The 21,375-nt window shown below is 37.3% G+C and overlaps 1 protein-coding gene across 5 annotated transcripts in view; it reads left to right on the forward strand.

Moving 5' to 3' along the window:
• The window catches only part of LOC127456413 (transcription initiation factor TFIID subunit 4-like), a 129,423-nt gene that overhangs the window by 42,075 nt on the left and 65,973 nt on the right, over positions 1-21,375 (forward strand). For all 5 annotated transcript variants that reach the window (XR_007899833.1, XM_051724885.1, XM_051724886.1 and 2 more), the window contains one exon: positions 7,680-7,736. Coding sequence is in view for 4 of the 5 variants with exons in the window: in XM_051724885.1 (XP_051580845.1) it covers positions 7,680-7,736 (57 nt within the window). In the remaining variant the exon portion in view is untranslated. The remainder of the gene's footprint in view (positions 1-7,679; positions 7,737-21,375) is intronic.

Consider the following 21,375-nt stretch of genomic DNA (forward strand, 5'->3'; position numbering starts at 1 on the left):
CAGATGAGGAGTTTCCAATTAAAGACCCTATTGCTTCACTCTGGCCTGCGCCCGTCGCCTGGAGCACGGCAGTGTAATAGTTTGGCTCGTTTCCGTTATTAATTCATTTAGCTCTTAGACGATGACCCACTGTAAAGACCCCCTCGCACACCCCAGTCTCGCCGCCCTTCGGCCTAATGGCATTATTATGCTATAGCTCCACGACGCAGGAGATTATATCTCCGCTAGCCAGCCAAAATGAGACAGTTTAGCTCATACCCGAAGTGTGAATGGCCACGCCGACCTCCATGACTTTGGGCTCCGGCAAGATGTTACGCAAGTTGAAGTATCACAGTTGTGAGGGGTTTTAACTCCGCTGAAGCTTAAAATCCGATAAAGGAAACATTGTGTATTTTCATCTCGAGTGTATTCTAAAAGTGTTGTCTGTAGCTTTCCCGGGTCATGTTACAAAACGAGTGCTATTGGTGTCCCTCATATAGATATGTGTATAAAATAACTTTTAGTATAAACAGCTGGTGCCAGCTTTTACTATACGTTAATATACACATTTTCTGTTAACATGCATATCCCAAGGTTTTGTGTCAACCCTGTTGACATTATCATTTCCCTTTTTTAAAGTAATGAACTTTATTTGCAGAAATATCAGCATTAAATTCTCTTTCTAGGAAGCACCTTGTAGTTCACCTTGGCTTGTGATGTCAAATTAAACTATAGTTTTCAACCCAGTTACTTCGCTGAAAGCATAATTGTTTCCCAACATATTACTATGGTACAATGCAGTTTACTGTCACTTAAACACAATATTTATATATTTAAAATCTTACAAAAAGTTTATTTCATTACCTTATCAAACTGGAAAAAGCATCCTAATGAATGTGAAGAATGTGAAAAAAAAAATACAAATGTATATTAAAAATGAATGACGGCGAAGCAGAATATGGAAGCAGGAAAGGTGATTGCCACAAACAAAGGTTTGTTGTGGAATCTTAAAAGGCATGTGTCCAGAAAACAGGATAATGTCCATATACATGTGGAAAGAAAATCTAAAGGTCAGTAATACATATCTTTCTCTCTTCCCTATTACATATTTTAAATAATTATATCATCATTCTAATCTAATGCATCACCATCTCAACTGTCCCTCATTAAACAGAATTAAACATTTAACGACCTAATACACCAACTGAACTTATCAATTTGTTAATTATGCGTAGTTTGACCTTAATTGATTGCCATCTAAAATGTATTTTAGTGCTGTAATTAATGCAATTTATATTTGCAGATGAAGAAGCTCAGCAAACACTGGCCGAGGCAGAGATGGATAGATTTAAAATATTAAAAATATTTAAAAGGTTTATAAGCTATAGTATTTCTGGAAGTGAACATAATATTGGTCATATAGTTTTGATTCTCATTCTGAGAATGTCATTTAACCAACCTTTTGTTCATTCACAGAATTATAGAGCAAGGTTAATTTATAAATTAAATTAAAGGGTAATAATACATAGGCCTAATAATACATATTTTATTACCAGTATTTGAATATTGAATTACAAATTAGTATTTTTATTTTATTTTATTTAGTTTAATGTTTTTTTTTTTTTTTTTATTTGGTTATTATATATATATATATATATATATATATATATATATATATATATATATATATATATATATATATAATAAATGGGCTAATGTTATATATATATATAATTTTTCTTTTTTTTTCTTTTTTTTTTGTAAAAAAAATTTTTTTGTTGTTGTTGTAATTTATTTCATTTATTTAATCCAGAGAATGTTGCTGACGTGTTTCAAAAGTAAGATAAAAAATTATTTAAAGCTTATGTAACTTTTTCTGTTAAAATACTTTCTCCTATCCCAGCTTAATATGCAGAAACAACTATTAGTAAGCCATTCATAGGTTAATTTTCTCGAAATCTGAAAGCACTGTTTCTGTGGTGCTGTGAAAATTGCTCTGTTTGTTTTGAGTGACCCGCTTAGACCCGCCCAACAATGATACTCAGCCAATGGCACGAGTTGGGGCAGGACTATCTCTTAGTTTGACTAATGGCAGATGTGAGGCGTATTCAGAAAGCTTTTTTGAAAACAAAGTTTATTTTTGCAATTCCATTTGGTGGCGCTAGTGGTGCAGAAATTACATATTTTAGCTTTAATAGACTTGGGCTAATGTTAGTGCTCCAATAAAACACTGTAGCTTTTTGTTGATTTATTTTTCATTTAATCCTCTGCACTGAGGTTTGTGATTTTTAAAAGCATACTGAAAAAACTTAACAGTATGTTTTTTCAGTTAGGCGCAAATTTTGCCATGGAGCGAACAGGGAGCGGGTTTCTCTTATCAGTGAGCGGGGAGGGGGAAATGGACAACCTGGAGTGGGGCTGGAGTGGAGTGATTATAGACTGCTTTGAGCACGACGGGAAAATTGTTGCCGCTCCACTCCACCCACATACTCTGGTATTGACAGATAAGTCAAACAAATCTCTTCAAGGACAAGTATTCTATTTCTTTAACACAAAATATTCTTTTTATTATGTTTTATTTTTGTCAGTAGGGAAGGATCTTAAAATGTCAACCCTTTTACCATGATTTTTTATAGTAAACAATTAATAATTAAAAAGTGAATATGTGTAGATATACCAAAACTGTCAACCCTGTTACTTTACTGAAACCATAATTAAGCCCCAACATGTATTATAATTCAGTGCAATTAATTATATTTAAAAAATAATGCGTTAAAAAAATGTATGCAATTTAATCATGTCCCCGGACCGTATTAAGGTATATTTCTACCTTTGGAGCAGTTCAATCTTGAAATATCACCTGTTTTCTCCAGAGGGCAGTAAGGGAAACTACAGCTCTATAGGCAACATGCAGCTTAAACAGAGAACAAACCACACTTACCGACAGCAGTCAGGTGACAAGAAGAGGATGGATGCGTTTTCACGTTCAAACACACATTGATGGAGCACAAATCCGAATGCAGGGATCTCAAAATGTGTTTTTCTAAGTTTCAAACTACGTTTAACTTGACACAGCGACCTAAAAACGATATGCTTATGAAACGATGCAACCAAAGAGAGACGCTCCAAAAGCGTCCGCCTGACACAGGTGTACATTGACGCATCCTTAGAAAAACTCATAAAAAATCTGGATTGCTGTGAACTGTAGGCCAATGATTGGCTTATGTTCAGTAATATGGAAATAAACAATACTTTGGTTTCTAAAGTCACTTTTTGTATTGTCTTATCAATGCTTTACTTGTCTGCCACAATAATTAGGGGTCCAAACACCAAAGGTGCTGCAACCCTATTGCATTTGTACTGATTTTCTTATTAGGGTTCTAGCCCGAATCACTGTGATTCTTTGCATCACGGCGAATCTTTTGGAATATGTGCTTTGACCCCAATGATTGCCGCTTGCGGCTTTATATTAATGCATTTTAATTATCTGAATATAATTTTTTTAATAATATATATATCTCATATCTTGAAAAACATGGCCGCCATCAACCAATCAACTTTTAGCAGCTATTAGATAGGGTTAGAAAAGGCAGTTCTGAATGAAACGTGGTAGGCCTGTTTGTCCCTTGGCCCAAGAAGTCTGTGCAAAATGTGAAAAAAATTGGCCACCGGGAGGTGCTATCGTGTTTTTCATCATGTATATACTGCTATGTTTCACTCAGACACACGTAATTCATACCATATGATAAATGTCCTCATTCTGAACAGCTTTGCCTCAAGAAGCATATGTGTGGGGGCCTGGGTAGCTCAGCAAGTAAAAACGCTGACTACCACACCTGGAGTCGCAAGTTCGAATCCAGGACGTGCTGAGTGACTCCAGTCAGGCTTCCTAAGCAGCCAATTGGCCCGGTTGCTAGGGTGGGTAGAGTCACGTTGGGTTAGCCTCCTCGTGGTCGCTATAATGTGGTTCTCGCTCTCAATGGGGCACGTGGTGAGTTGTGTGTGGATGCCGCGGAGAATAGCGTGAGCCTCCACACGTGCTAGGTAACGCGCTCAACAAGCCACGTGATAAGATGAGCGGACTGACTGTCTCAGATACGGAGGCAACTGAGATTCGTCCTCCGCCACCCGGATTGAGGTGAGTTACTACGTCACCACGAGGACCTAGAGCACATTGGGAATTGGGCATGCCAAATTGGGGAGAAAAGAGGAGAAAAAAAGAAGCATATGTGTGAATCAAATCATTTGTTAAATATTTAAGATTATTTAAAAAAATACTTTTTCAAACTAGTCCTAGGCCGTTCACCCGATCGGAACCAAACCAGTGAGGAGAGATTCTCTGGAGTCCCAATATCAATAATTATCCAAAACAGTTTGAACTTTCAATTCATCATTGCAACGGTACTCCAAAACGTTTAAAGTGGGCGTGGCCACATTTACTTAAATGGTTATAACTCTTGAACAGAATGAGGTATTATCACCAAAGTTTGGATATTTATGTAGGATGTCAATCTGAGGACACATGAAAACAATGTGCACATCTGCCTGCCATGTAAAAAATGCCATATGTCTGCCACCTAACATGATGGTTCTGAAAAATTAAGGCACTTATCCTTATCCTCATTGTTTTAGGTACTAATGGACTGTCTATTTAATACTTAATATTGGTTGCATATGTACTTAAAGGACCTTAATAGCTTGAACCCCGTTAATTGCTGCTTGCAGCTATATTTATTATTATTATTATTATTATTATTATTATTCATAACCGTAAGTCCTAGAGACACTAAACTTGGTAGGATGGTCCCAAATCCCCCCCACTACTCAGGCGCATATCTGACAATCTGACAATTGGCATACGTCATCTTTGGGTCACATGCTAACATATCTTTACAAATCAACAAAAATGGCCACCAGCAGCCAATCAATTTTCAGCAGCTAATAACTTGCTTTGCGAATGGCCAATTGTTGCTCTTACAGGTCACCAAAATTAGAATGTATACCAAATTTGGTGAAAATCATCCACAAGGTGGCGCTACAATAAGCTAATTTGCATTTTTGCTAATAACTTCTTATCTATAAGGGCTAGAATCAAAATTCTTATATTATAATATAAGTGAATATTTCTACTCATTCCTTGAGTGGAGATGAACAAAACGTGTATCTCTAATTATATTTCCACCCAAAAAAAAACCCAACTTTTTCGAACTCCTAGACCGTTTGTCCGATTGGCTCGAAAATTTGTACGTATAATCTAGGGACTGTCTTGACAAAAAATGTTTTTGGATTTTTGATATGTCATATCGTTTAGAAGATATAAGCCAATGAGTTCTTTGGGTTTGAACTGTAATTTCTACTATGCCTTTATTTGTGTGCACAAGGTCCAAACATGACAAAACTTAAAACATACACCAGCATAGTCTGAGGACATGTGCTAAATTTGATCAATTTCCTCTTGTCAACAGCAAATAAAAATATTATTCATTTCAACTATAATGGACAGATGAAGGATGTACTACCGATTTTCTTCACTAGATAGAGCAACAAGTTAAGAAATTCCATTAAATCCTCTGACTTTGAGTTATTACTCTTGTAATGTAATATCTGTGCAGTAAAAATAGCAACAGCTATCCAACAAATGAAGAGCCTTATGACATAGTTTTTTCCTCAAGTTCAGTTTTTCCTGATTTAATTGTCCAGCAATGCAAAATCTCATTTATGCATAGTAAATCAAGGATGTATTACCGATTTTGTCAACTAGATGAAGCGCCAAGACTAAAAATCCTTGAAAATCCTCTTTGACTTAGCTTTTTGCTCTTGTAATGTGCTGTTGTCCAGCAATCCAAAATCTATTCTTCTTCTTCTTCATCATCATCTTCTATTGTCATTATGTTGTCATTGTAATAAAATTCTAATTTTGCAATTGTGATAAAAAATCTTTTGTAAGAAATTTAACACAAAAACAGCTGTGTCCACAGTATCCACAGAATTTATCGTGTCCAATTATTTTGGCCATGTCCTGGCCATACGTGCTTTGACCCCGATTATTGCCGCTTGCAGATATATTTTAATGTAATTTAATTATATGAATATTATTTATATATATATATATATATATATATATATATATATATATATATATATATATATATATATATTATTTGTAATTATTTAAATATAACCATCTATAATTGTATTAATAATTAGTGTTACTTGAGGGGCTTTCTCAGCAAATATTTATATATGCTATTAATTTGAATCATTAATCAGCATACCATATAATTTATTCGATTGCAAATGTTACTGGATTGACAGCCCTAATTAAAATGTATTAATTTTGCTTGATATGGCACAATGCAGTTTATTAACACTTAAATACAATATATATCTGCTTATAATCTCACAAAAATGTACTTTAATCTCCTTGAAGCATCCGCTAAATTGTTTCAAACTCTAAAAATAAGTAGTCTGGAAATAATGGCTAAATAAGTACTGACAGATAAGACAAACAAATATTGTGTTTTATTTTGGCTTGCGATTATTCCATGAGAGTGGATGGAAAATGAAAGTAACTGCTAATCGAGTGTGTGTGAGATTTGTTTGTTCTTTCTCTGCATCTTTAAGCTCAGTGTGATGTGACCCCTTAAACACGAATCTACTAAAATAAGTCTCATCGTCCATTTTAAATATGACTGGAGTCTTCAGGGACGTGCGAGCGAGGGCCAGGGGCCAAACGCATTACTCTCAGTCGAGATAGCGACCAGTACGTGAACTGCCTGATATATTTAAAACCAATTAGCAGCGAGAAAGGGCGAAGTACTGCTTGCTCGCCCACTCTGCTAGCAGCGAGAGGGTGAGTAAGGATACATCCTCATGGGGCAATTAAAAAAAGATGACAAATCTAAACACAAAGCCCTCAGGGTCACACACAAGACCCACTAACATGAACACTATAATCAAGCACATGCACAAACATATACACACACACATGGAAAAACATACATTTGCACACAAACACACACACACACACACTGACTCACACCTAAAAGCACCAACAAACAAAAACAACACTCACATGTACTGTATGCACATCTTAAATCTTAAAAAGTTATGGAAAACTCTATTATTCTATAACTTTTTGTAGTTATGCTTACCTTTAAAATATTAAAAATGGCTCTTTGTAAGTGTGAATTCTATAAAATGATTTTTAAAAATCCAGTTATTTTGAATGCTTGGAAAAATCATGGGAATTCGTGGGGTCAAAAAGAGGGGGAACCCTGATAAATGTTTACATTTTTACACTTGTGTGCACACACACACTTATTCAGTGTCATTCTGTGGACGACACCAGCATTTAGAACAATAAGAGAGAGTGTGTTTAGGTGTGTGTGTGTGTGTGTGTGTATGTGTTGGGTGGTGTGTGCTGTGAAATTCTTGTGTCTTTTGATTAGTGTTTGCCTACAGCACTGTGTGTGCGTGCATGGGTGTGTGTGTGTTTGGAGGGCACAGCCTGTGGGCATAGAATCACTCTCTCCTGAACACACACACACACACTTTGTCCTTGACACATTGCATGTGCCCTCATTCACACTAAACTATTTTAGGGCTACAGATGAGCTCAGTACCACATGTTCACCTGCTCTCTTTCTTTCTCTCTCTCTCTCTCTCTCTCTCTCTCTCTCTCTCTCTCTCTCTCTCAGAGTCGCTCGCGGCAGGAAGACCCAGAGCAGGCCCGTTTGAAGCAGAAAGCAAAAGAGGTAAGCCGTGATCCCATCATTACCACTGACATTTCAAGGCTCCGCAGGATGAATTTTTCATGCTGCGCTACATATGTAATGCCATTTAAAGTCTGACTCTTCAACAAAAAAGTTTGAAGAATTATTTTCATTGATTGATGTCCTGCGAAAATGGAGGAATTAAAAAATGAGCATTTTCCTCTTTTTCTGCCGCTCTGAGCTGATATTTAGGAGAATGTGCTGCGCTTTTATCCTGGAGGAACGGGGAATCTGACTGTAAATGAAGTCAGAGTTTTTCCCATTTTTTTCGGTTAATTCGCGGAGGCCATTAGCATTGTAAAGGCGCTCCATCCACGGACTGCTTGGCAGATCCACTCAATCTGGTAGTTACTATGGTACAACTGCACAATCTGCTTGCTTGTGTTTTCTTTGCATTGATTTTGTTTTTTTACATTGCCAGTTAAAAGAATTAAAGAGCTGTTTTTGATTTCTAGTCAACTTGAAGGGGTCATGACATTGTGCCTTGATCTTTTGACATAGAAGACGTCATTGTACTGTAAAAACATGCTGTAAGTTTCAGAACTCAAAACTTCCTCCTCACTGCAAAAAGAGCATTTGTTGAAACCAAGCTGCCAAAATGACTCGTTCGAGACATTTGCATCTGACCGCCTCCACAACAACAAATCAGCACCCACTTTACCTTTAATCACTTCTGTAGCCCGGCCAGTAGCGGTGAGCAGAGAGATGGCAAGGAGAGAGCAGGTCAGTCAAGAGCAAAAAGCCAATCATAACAGTGGGCGTTTACTGTCAAGTCTTAAAGGAGAAGCAGCACCAAAACCGAGCGTTTCTGACAGGGTGAGAATGCGAGTAGAAAATGATCATGTTTTACAAATAAATGACTGTTTTTTGTGCAAAAACATTATTAATAATATAAGTGAATATCAAATGACATTAAAATAATAAAAGAAGGCATATCATGACCCCTTTAATAAAGCACTAATGCAAATTTTTTCAGTTTACGGAAAACAGTCGACAAGAAAGGAAGAGCAGTTACACTGAGTAGAGAAAAGATCTGGTTCATAAGAGTAATTTGCTCCAGAATCAAACTACACTGGTAGCTCTGTGTGTTTCACGCTGTAGATTCAAAAGAACCGGCTCATAAGAGTCATTTGTTCAGGAATCGTACTACACTGGTAGCGCTGTATGTTGCGCACTGAAGATTCAAAAGAACCTGTTCATAAGAGTTATTTGTTTAGGAATTTGACTATTCTGATAGCGCTCTATGTTTCACGCTGTAGATTCAAAAGAACAGGTTCATAAGAGTAATTTGTTCAGGAATCATACTACACTGGTAGTGCTGTATGTTGCGCACTGAAGATTCAAAAGAACTGGTTTATAAGAGTAATTGTTCAGGAATCAGTCTACACTGGTTGCGTTGTATGTTGCGCATTAAAGATTCAAAAGAACCGGTTCATAAGAGTCATTTGCTCAGGTATCGGACTACACTGGTAATTTGTTCAGGAATCGGACTACACTACACATGTTTCACGCTGTAAAGGGCAGTGTTCAGTAGACGGACAGTGCTGCCGCCGAATTGAGCTTCAAAACACTGTCAGAGTATTTTGGTACGGTGTTCTGTCCGCATTGACGGACAATTTCATGTTCAAGAACAGTTAATGGAACCGAAAGTCATGAAAAACATACTGTATTGTTTTTAAAGAAATGGAACCGGTTTTGAACAAGAACTGGTTCTTGGTTTCCAACCCTAATCATGTCTGAGGCACAAATGGTGCGAGACGAGTAATCATCTCCACCTTTACTGGATTACCTGACATCTGTCTGACTTTTCTTGGTGTAACTCTCATTTACTCTCTCTTTCCTGCTTCACATTAGCGGTAACCCTTTACAGTAGATAGTCGTCTTCCCATTAGCCTGTGCTGTATGTAAATTAGGTGATTTGTAATAGTCTGCGCCTGAGGGCGTGTGATCAAAGTGGATCTCCACCCTGTTAAGTGGCAGGCAGCTCATCAATTCAACACAGGCAGATTAACTTTACAACCCAACGAACGACTACTACTACAGCACACACACACCCAACTTGTTTCCAATCGGAATTTTAAAACGATTGAAATCACAGTTTTATTTGCTGTTCCTCAGCACTAGAAGCAGCGTTTTCCTTCTCAAACCCTCCCTCTCGTTCTCTAGGCATAATGGCCTTAGTCGTTTTTTTTTTGTTTTTTTTGGGCACGGTTCTTTCCTCCCTTTTTCATCCCCTGATTGGCTGTGGGTGACAGAGCGGCTGTTCGCATCTGTCAGAGAGGTTTTGCACATCTGCCCAAATTTTCATCAGTATAATGAGGTTGATCCACGCTGCCTTTACTCTCTCTGACGGGTAGAAAGGCGAGATAGAGGTTTATTACTCATAACCACGCCACACCACACACACACACACACACTCTACAGTGTACTCATGTAGGGGGTGTGAGTGTGTTAAAGGGATAGTTCACCCAAAAATGAAAATTGTCTTATTTATTCAACCTCATGTTGTTCCAAACCCTTATGTCTTTCTGTCTTCAATGGGTACTGGGCCTCAAAAAAGTACCATACATTATCATAAGAGCTGTCCATATGACTGATGCACTATATTCCATGTCTTTTGAAGCCACATGATAACAATTGTGTGAGAAAACAGACACAAAATTTAGTCATTATTTAAGGCAATTAGGGTTGGGTATTGATACGGATTTCCTGATTCCAGTCAAATTCGATTCACAAGCTCTCAATTCAATTCTGATTAGATTCCAATTCATTTGGGTATATTTCATTCCATTTGTCCATTTTGCTTACATATGAAAGACATGCTCTCAGCTAATGTTGTTAATTACACAGTGGACCTTCTAACTTGGTACATTAAGAAAATATAAATTTTACTTTATCATTATTTTTTCATCATTTGTTTCACATTTTCGCTTTTTAAAAATGTACAAATTTCATATATTGCAACAATAAATATGCCTTGAAATTGCATATATTATATTGCATATATTAGAGATGTCCCAATACCGATACTGGTATCGGAATCTGGTCCGATACTGCACTCATGTACTTCAATACCAAAAACCGATACCATCTGGCATATGAATGTCATTCTGTAAACATTCAGTGCACAAATTAAAATCCTGTTATGTCTGTGTGATTGTTAAACCACAAAGGTTGCGATTTAATGAGACAAAAATATAGTTTGCATGTGCTGCGTGCTTCAAATGTGAGTGCTTGTGAATGTGTGGAGCCAGTGTTGTGCTGACATAAAGACACAAAGTGCTCATACCTTTTAGAGCTCCTTGTCTCATACACGGAAAACACCATCATGAGAATCGCGTGCTCTGTTTGTAGCAGATGACAGAGAGCAGAGTGCTAATTCATTTTGTAGAGCGAGGCACATACAGACTACATATTTATTAAATAGCAGCCTTTTGCGGTTTAATAATCACTTTGAATCACGTAGCCACCTGCTTTTCCGGATTGAGAAGCATCCATCATAATAACACAGAAACATTTAGAAATAAAAGCTCCGCCAAAATAAAAGCTCAATTTAAATGGAAAAAAAGTAAGACAGAAATAGATCACTACTGTATAGTAACTCCAGCTTTGTGTTTTGGATTGTGCTTTGAGGTTCTGTATAAAAGCACTTCATTTGATGAAGAGTGTGTTGAAAATGACTTGATATATTTTCATTTGAAGAAATGTTTCTATTTTTGTTTTTTAACAAAGGATTTCAGTGCTAAACTTTGCCATTATACTGCTCAATTGCTGGTGAGTGAAATGTGAAAATGTATCAGCCATTGGCTAATCACAGACATTTTTTGTTGCATAGTGTGAAATTTAGTTGCACAAGTGCAATAAGTTCATGAGAAATGATTGAGTTCATATTGAACTCTCCGACTTCGACTGCAGACTTAAGTATCTTGGCAAATCTGAGCACAGTTTAAGACATTAAAATCTCTTCAGGAGCTCCAGAGGAGACACATTTGAGATAACATTTTCTCAGGATCAACAGTCTCCATTTGCTCTGCATTGAATCCCATGGCTTTCTAGGAGAAAAAATTGAGATCTTAAATATATCTCTTCTGAGAGTTATTTCCAAAGGGAAGCAATGTGAAAGTGAGTGTCTGCTTCTACAAGCGCGTGTGTCTGATGGACAGATGTTGTTTGATCGGGGCAGGTTTTCTCTCCATTCGTCTTTTACAGCCCTTCACAAACATCTGATTCCTTGTAATGTCACAGAGCCTGTGTGTGTGTGTGTGTGTTTTGAAACCTATTTCCACAGTCCTCAGCAATGCCCAAAGGTCAGATCAGATATTTTTAAAATGCCCTCAGTGAAAATCAATGGCCAAAATAAAGAGACAGGATACAGCACCAGGGCGGCCCACCCTAATCAGCAACGCCCTGCCACAGATAGAACTAATCTGGAGAGAAAACGAGAGCGATCGCGGGGGGACACATGACAAATAGAGAGAGGAAGAAGGCAAAATAAAGCGAAAGAAGCCGCAAATACACAAACCGAGCGAAACCCTGGCAGATACATCACAATGTCAGGACACACAGACACTCTGCGGCCACAGATTCATCATTGCTGCCCCGACCTGAACAGGATAGGAGAGGGTAGGTAGGGCAGAGGACGTAGAGTGACCACTGATGACCATCTGGGTAAACATGTACGTTTTACCACAACAGCCTCTGGCCCTGCAGGCCCAGTGGCCAGCGTGTCACGGACAAGGACAAAGTAACATAGGTGGTGGTAAACGGTTGCTCGCAGTCCAGCTAAACACCCTAGTTTATACTGCCAGTGATGAGTGTGTGAGTGGACAGCATATAGAAAACTATTAAAGCCAACATCTTCATGATCCAGGTGAGCTGAGATGTTCTGTAGACATGTAGTTTTGTGATCAGAGTTTGAAATAAAGGTTAAAGCAATAGTACACCCAAAAATGAAAATTCTGTCATTATTTACTCACTCTCATGTCATTGCAAACCTGTATGTACCTCTCTTTCCTCCTCAGAACACAAAAGGAGATGTTGGGCAGAATGTTTGTCTCAGTCACCATTCACTGTCATGTCATCCCAGATGTGTATGACTTTCTTTTTTCTACAGAACACAAACAAAGATTTTTAGAAGAATATTTCAGCTCTCTATGTCCATACAGTGCAAGTGAATGGTGGCCAGAACTTTGAAGTTTAAAAAAGCACATAAAGACAGCATAAAAGTAATCCATACAACTCCAGTGGTTAAATCCATGTCTTCAGAAGCGATATGATAGGTGTGGGTGAGAAACAGATCAATATTTAAGTCCTTTTTTACTATGAATCTCCACTTTCACACAAACGTGAAAGTGAAAGAGGAGATTTATAGTAAAACAGATTTTTTTCTCACCCAAAGTGATTGTATCACTTCAGAAGACATATATTAAACCTCTGGAGTCTGGATTACTTGATTTACAATGGATTACTTTTATGCTGCCTTTATGTGATTTTTGGAGATTCAAAGGTCTGGCCACCATTCACTTGCACTTGAAATTACCTACAGAGCTGAGATATTCTTCTAAAAATCTTCGTTTGTGATCAGCAGAAGAAAGAACACATCTGGGATGGCATGAGGGTGAGTAAATGACGAGAATTTTCATTTTTGGGTGAACTATCCATTTAAACACTGAAAAGTCTCTTCACGCATTTGTTGTGGACACGCTGTCTTTGTAAAGTTTGTATTGAGCGTCATATAAAAAGAGGACTTTTGAACAAACTCGGAGAGACAATTCTCATATGTATCCATTTTTAACGTTAAGATAATAACCTAGCTAGCTACACTCTACTCAGGTGGTGGTTGTAAATAAAGAACGTCACGTTTTCCAAACCACATTCACAATGACCTTAGCCTTGAGAAGATCTTCAGACAGGGCATCACCCCTCTATTGGTCTTTTTCTTTCTCTCTTTCACACAGAGTTGTGGTCTTTTCTCATTTGAGATGTTTAGTTTTTTATCTCAAGTTTCACATTTGTGTAAAACTTGAATCTATCCAATGGGAATCTCTTTATCCTTTTTGTTCGAATAATTTTCCTCAAATATTTTTCCTCCTCAGGTGATTTCTTTCTCTTTCCTCTTCTATTCAACTCTTCTTTCTCCGTCTTCATCTCTCTGTTTGTTAGAGTATTGCATTGCAGTGTTGTTGATGGTAGCCATGCGATTGGCCTGAGATTGTGTACTTCCAATTATACCAAGATATGCACAAAGCCCACAGCTGAGACACAAACATCCCAAAATGCCTGTGCTTCCTTCTGTATCAAACTATCCTTTGGAAAATATGACTGTGCGAAAGGAAAGTCACGCTCTGGGTGGATGTTTGTGCGTACTGGTTTTGCCAAGACCTCAAAATATAATCAGGCATGGAATTTCCCCTGTCCGTCATAGGTAGAGGGAATTCTAAACATTTTAATATGTCTTTCACGTAACTTAAAGCTATCTAAAGCATTCTAAAAGTATTAAAAGATTATAGTTGTATTGGTAATTAAAACACACTGTAAATATTCTTTTGTAAGACAAAGGAAATTATGCAAATGCTGAAATGTCCTGAAACTATTATTATTTACCTATTTATGGTTGCTAGTTTCATCTCTACAATTCCTTAAGTCATATTACAAATGTATATTAGAAAGGAGAAAGGCAAGCTTTTAAAAATACCTTTGTTGTTCCTGTGTGTTTTTGAATTTTACAAAGTGCCGTAATGAGAGAAAGAACAACAAAGCGAGATTTTTGCCTGCAAGCGAGATGAGGAATTTGAACAGCGAAAGGCCCTAGAGTATGTGGCCTGTAGGAGGTCTTTCTCTTTGTACGCGAATCTCCTTGGGATGTTTGCAGCGGGAGATTCGGTAATAAAGAACTATACTTTTGGTAATAATACAACGTGCCTGAGAAAGGAGAAAAAGAGATGGAATAAAGGAGAGGGAAGAAGAGTATGGGATGTTTTGATAATGAACAAATAGATGAAAGGGTCAGCTTTTGCAGACTAGGCTCCTAACGAGCCATTTGCAACGCAACCCTTGCCGCCTTCCTTCCCAGTCAGTCAATGACTGGAAAAAAAAAAAAAAAAAGAACCATAAGAATTCATGCTGGATTAAGTTAGTCTTTTCAGCAGGGCTAACATACAGTGTTTTTGTATGAAGGTTCCTCCTAAGCAGACTGGTTTGACTAATGATCTAGAACAGGGTTTTCCAACCGGGGGGTTGCCAGAGCTCTCTTAGGGGTCATCAAACCTACTTGATTTTAGGGGAACTGATTATAATATCACTTGTAGCCTAACACAGATATGTATTTCCAAGCTAAGAGAAACACTATGTTAACTAAAAAAGAGAAGAATAAGGGGCCATTCATGGAGAACATGTTCTTGACTGCTATCTGCGCTATTTTTTTATTTAATTTTTTGTGCATGCAAACGCGTAAATGTGCATCAACATGTAACGTGATATTTTTGGTTGTGTCGCGTTGTGCTTTTTCAGCATCTCTCGCCATGAAAACTGTGTTTTTAAAGCTGAAGTGTTTAACTTTTTCGGTGTTAAAATACTTTCTCCTATACCTGCTTAATATGCAGAGAATACATTGAGCCAATCGAAGCTTCATTTTTTCGAAAACTGTAAACACTGTCTCTCTGCGTTATAAATTTCCTCTGTTTGTTTTGAGTGACCCGCCCAGCTCAACATAGCAACCTTTTTGAGTGAGATTATCTGTTTGTTCGATCAACAGCATATTTATTTTTGCAACTCCATTCAGTGGTGCTAGTGGTGTAGAAATTACACTCTTTGAGGCTGCATGTTAAGGTACAATAGTTCAACTTTTAAAAATGGATATTGCGCAAACATTGGATTAGTGCCTTTGATGCCTTCCTACCCTCCGTATACAGACTGAGAAAGAAACATTTTTAGATTTCGTACGCACCACACAGAACATGTGTTGAGCCTTTTATCTATTGTAACGCTCCTTCATTTAACAGATGGTTCTATTTTCAGTGCACTGTCTGCACAGCTACTCTCCATAGCCTCTTTATTTTCTCCATCTGGCTGAAATAAAAGGATTTTTTTTTTTTTTTTAAATAATGTGTAAATTTTTTGGTTATAAATGTATATTTTACATTTAAATCAAATAATTTGTTTCTAACCATGCATACATATTTGTAACAAAACTAACATCGGGCCTTATTCAGAAGGATGTAATGATGGCATCCACCAGATTAACCAGTCTAATCCTGACCCCTTGGTCACTTCCAGTGTAGGCTTGACCTCTGACCTTTTACACCTCTCTGCATGAAAAACCAGACAACACATGCAACTTCTGCCTTCCGTTTATCTTTTCCCTGCGAGCATTGTGAAAATGTCATTTGTGGGAAAGAGAAGCAGAAAACAAGAATGAGAGAAAGAAAGATGGTTTAGAGCGAGAGAATTTAGAGAGAAAGGCTCCAAAGTGTGCCAACGTTGTCCGCATGTTTCCATTAGAGTGTCGTGTTGGCTAATTAGAGAGCGGCAGCATGATTCACCTTGTTAATTAGAAGGACTTGCACACCATCAGCCCCGGGGCTCCGGGAGAAAAAACGAGAGATCCAGAGAAACACAAGATCCCTTATTCAATGCCCGCAGTCTCTCTACCTCTCAGAAGATCCTCCGTTTTTGATTTGAGAATGAATAAATCATCGCCAACGTCCTTTCAGTGTGTAGACGACTCCGTTCATCTGCCACCGATGCAAATTACACCTGATCAATAGAAGGTGAAGTCGAAGCACATCACACTTAAGGAAGAAAGAAAGAGGTTGAGAGAGAGGAGAAGACTGCTTTCCCAAGCAGAGACAAACCTGTGTGACACAAAAGATGGAAATTTTCTACTTAGATAAGCAAGATTTTTAATGATCTCCTCTCTTGAATGTGTTATTCCTAGATTCTCATTCAAATAATAACGTCAACCATTTCAATAACCTGTAACCCCTCTTTGTTAATGTTAACTCATTGGGGTCATTGTTTTGGCTTTTGTTAATAACTACGACAATTTAAGACGTGTTTTAGCCAAGGTCAAACGGCACACACGTTATTCTGCATGTCTGCTGTTCTGTTGAGTACGAATGGTATTTTAAGAGCAGGAAGTGACCTCATAATGAGCCTGACCCCTGGGGGAGGCCCGGGGTGTTTGTTTAATTGGTGTTTGGCTGAAATTGCACTAAAAATCTCTCAACAAAGCCCAAGCTACAGGTGGACAGCTTCAAAACTTTAATGGATAGCACAAGTTTTGATCTCCAGTATCTTTTTTTCCAAAGTCAGTGTGTCAAGCCCTGTTTGACCCTGGGGTCAATGAATGTGACACTTCAGACAGATCACTGCTCATATTCAACACGTAACTGTGAATCAAACACAAACATGCATATAGCTTTTAAAATATACAATTTACATATACTGCATATACTATAATAGAGAAAACACAAGACCATTTGGCGAACTGTCATAAACTAATGTCAGTCTTTTCAGTTCATTCAAAAATAAATTACATTTTTACATTTTTAAAGACTGATATTAGTTTACGACAGTTCGCCAAATGGTCTTGTGTTTTCTCTATTGTGTATTGTATATTCTATTATAGTATATGCAGTATATGTAAATTGTTTATTTTAAAAGCTATACACAATTCTTTGAAAAAAATATGCCATTTTAATCAATGTAATTATGGATAAACATTTTAAACCCAGTAAACACAATAAAGTATTATTTTACTGAATGTTTTGCTATAAATATATTTTACAACATCTAATATAAGAAATTGTTCCTTAAAGCCAACATCCAAACGAAATTTACCCTTTTTACTTTTTTGCTTTATAAATGTCTCACACGATTGCACAATTTATCAGTGCATGTTATTCTAAAAGAAAAAAAGGTTGGCTGATGTAACCAGGGCTGTGTGTGTGTGGGAAAAATTTATATTAAATGATAATATCATAGTCTTACAATAGCAATGCATGTAAATCCTGATTTATAAAATCAAGTCCCACCCTACATTTTTTCCTGTTGAGTGAAGTACAACGGGGCTTAAGGCCCTGTGGGTTAAAAGGCTCCTTTGGTTTTATTTTCTCCTAAAACACTAAATAGCAACAAAAACTACAACAGCACTTTCCTGAACATCTGTTTGTCACTGTGAACTGCAACATTTTCCTGATCCATGAGATCTTTGCGTGTGGTGTCTAAAGGTTGATTCTGAGGCAGTTTGATCTTTAATATTTTAAAATGTTTTGCTAATTTATGTAGCTAATGAAAATCCCTGAAATCAACATTTATTTTGATACAAAATACTTATCATTTTCAGTTTTGTTCAAGGTGAATAAATCAAACTTTTTTTAATAACTGTCTAATAAGTGAAAGGATAGTATCTGGGGTATAAAGTCCCCCTGTTGCAGGGGATAAATGCCCCTATAAAAAATGCATGCTATGCACTGTTTTTCTAAAGTGAGGCGAATAGATTTGTTCTGAAAAATGTTCAGAGTGGGCTCACATTGACTGATCCAATCACAATGGAGATTAATTTGTTTACAGAATACTTGCGATGTTATAAAATACCAAATGTGGTTGAAATGAACAGGAAATCTGAAATTTTCAGAAGTAGCTATTTTGAGTAAGCATTATCTTAATTCGTTACTCACAAAAGTATGTTGCTGTCTCAAAATTATTTGCATTAGTTGACAAATTTTGCACTATAACTATTGCTCCTATATCTACACGATATCACTATAACCCCCTAGGGGCCTTTTGCCCCAAGGCTGTGGGCCTTTAACTCCAAGTATGGGGTAAAAGGCTTCCGTGCCACCTTTAAAAAAATAAAAAAATAAATAAATAAAATAAAAAATAAAAAATAAATAAATAAATAAAAAATTAATTTTTTTTATCATAACAATCTTCTGTTATTATTTTCTTTTCACACAAATTATTTTCAATATTCAATAAAAAGAAATCAATTGTTTCCATCTTGATACATTTTGTGTTCCTTTAGCCCTGTTGTACCCTATTCTGTTCTTAATTTTTGCTAAATTTTGTCTCATTACAAGTTGAATGTGTTGCGAATGACATTTTATGTTGTCTTTAAGTTAAATCTTCTGTTTTAATAGGTTTTTATTCTATTTGAAAGGATATTTTTGAGGTATTTGGCCATCACAAGAATAGCAACTTCAGTTCAGTGTCTTGGGACAGGAGGGTGAGAGGGCAGATTTTGCCTCCTGCTGGTCCTTTATATTTCAGATTGTGGTGTTACTCAAAATCACTGTTGCCCAGTGAAAGACCCCCTAAACCACCCCAGACTTCCCGTTACGCTCGGGCACAGACATCTGTCTGAGTGTGTGCGTGTGTGTGCGCAATGCTGTGGGCCTGTGGCTCGTGGGGGTGGGGGTGGGGGAACAGAAGGTTTTGTTGCTGCTGATAGAGACGGGCAGGTCTGGCCATCATGACAAACAGCTCGTATATATGCTGGCATGTGCTTTATGTGAAGTGAAATCCTCACGTGCATGAGCTTGAGGTTGAGACGTAGATCTCTACACCGCTGACCTACTACGGCAGCAGGAAAGAAAACTAGCAATACAATTTAAAATCAGATCTTTTAATATCGGGTGTTTTAGCATTGAAAACGTGCTGACCTGAATAGATAGATAGAGAGACAGACGAGAGAGAGAGAGAGAGAGAGAAAGAGAGATAGATAGATAGATATGAAAACAATGGAGATAAGAGGGTAGGACACTATCGTGGAATGTTGCAAGCCAGATTCAAACTTAATGCTGCCTGCAAAAGCACCAAAGCTCTTCATGTTGGAGTACAGACCACGTCTCTGACTATTCTTTATCTTCAGTGCATAATATTGTAAAAATGTTCCATTTGCTCTGATATTGCTTTATAGCGTTTTACACGTAATTGCATTAATGTTGCCCTAGTGATGACCTTTGTAAATAATCATAGTGTACAAGAGTAACCCCCTCTCCTCAAAGGGCAGGTGGTTTAGCTATAGGGAGGTTTTACAGAAGGTTTAAAAGGCCTCAAACTTAAACTAAAATATTGATCATCTAACAGCATTATGCGGTTTTATATTTGTGTACAAAGGGCTTGAAAAGGTTATATTTTTCTGTGATGCTGCTTTTCTTTGTTGAAAGGTTACAATTGAAACAGATGACATAAGTCTAGTAGGAACCTCAGGTTAGAAAATAAAACGTCTCTTGATAGCAACGATTACTATGCATAAACATTTCATATTCTTTGTAAAATTCTTATGTGTGAACACAGTTGATGAGTATTATTAATATATTCTTCAATACTGCTTTAAAAATAAATGTTTAATAGGTAGATAATTGTACAAATGGTAATTGATTTTAATAATTGCTTTGTCAAGCAAACGCACTACTATTCTACAAACTTGTTTAGAGTTTTTCCAAAATCCCTAAACAAAGACTAAAATAATTAAATGTAACTTCTTCCTGCAAGCTACATCCTATTAAGCTTTTCAAGCTCCATCTATCTATCTATCTATCTATCTATCTATATATATATTTGTTAAACCTTCAAACCTCAAGGTTTTAAAACTTTAACTTTTTAAGTTTTGTAAGTTTTACTTAACACTGAAAGCAATTACCATTTCTACAATCATCTAACTATTAAACATTTATTTTTGAAGCAGTACTGCAGAATATATGAACAGTTAGCCAAAATAATTCATATGAATATTTCTCTAAATTTGTCCCCAATAATGAGCTCAGCGGTTAACTAACTCTACACATAGTTGAACTATAATTTCTCTCTCTTTCTGGTACATGTGGGGGATGATATGCCTGTAATGGTGCCCGCTCAGAAAGCAGGCACCACAGATGGCTCAGTGGGACCTGCATTTATCAGAATGCCATAAATCTGAGACCCGGGCAGTAGCCGTAGGCATTGAGCGGGCACAGAGTCTGGTGCCAACTGCAGAGCAGACATGGAGGCGCTCTGATCCTTGAGTGGTGCATCAGGGGCTGTTGGTGGAACAGGATTATCGCAGGGGTCAGTAGTCTGAGTGTGTGTGTGTGTGTGTGTGTGTGGGGGGGGGGGGGGGGGTGTAGTGCTGATATGTGTAGCGATATGAGTACAGAAGACTGGGGGGATGCAGAGATAGTTGGGGCGGGTTTTATGCTCTGAGTCTAAAGTCATTCCAATACCGTTTTACTTTCTTCAGTGGAACACATAAGCAGATGTTTATTCAAATATTCATGCTACTATATATGATACAATGAAAGCTGATGGCCACGCATCATGATCACATGGGAAATCGACATGTTGCTTTCGAAAGTTACTGTAATGTACCCTTAACTCAAAATTTCTGCTGAAATCACTGCCCCCAGGTGTCCGAAGCTGGGAGTGTTGTTAAACATGGATATGAGTGAGCTCCAATTTCCAGGTGAAATGTCCACAGAGTGGCACCGAAAGCGATTATTGTATTTTGAGTTGTAAATGATGAAATAAAAGCAAAAGGAATGCATATTTTATTAACTCTACCACCTAACCCAAACCCCAACCCTAAACCTAACTGTCAGTGGAGTAAAAGTGTAATTTTAGAGCAAATACGCACCCTGCG

Source organism: Myxocyprinus asiaticus, chromosome 18 (genome assembly GCF_019703515.2).
Source record: "Myxocyprinus asiaticus isolate MX2 ecotype Aquarium Trade chromosome 18, UBuf_Myxa_2, whole genome shotgun sequence".
Taxonomy (NCBI): domain Eukaryota; kingdom Metazoa; phylum Chordata; class Actinopteri; order Cypriniformes; family Catostomidae; genus Myxocyprinus; species Myxocyprinus asiaticus.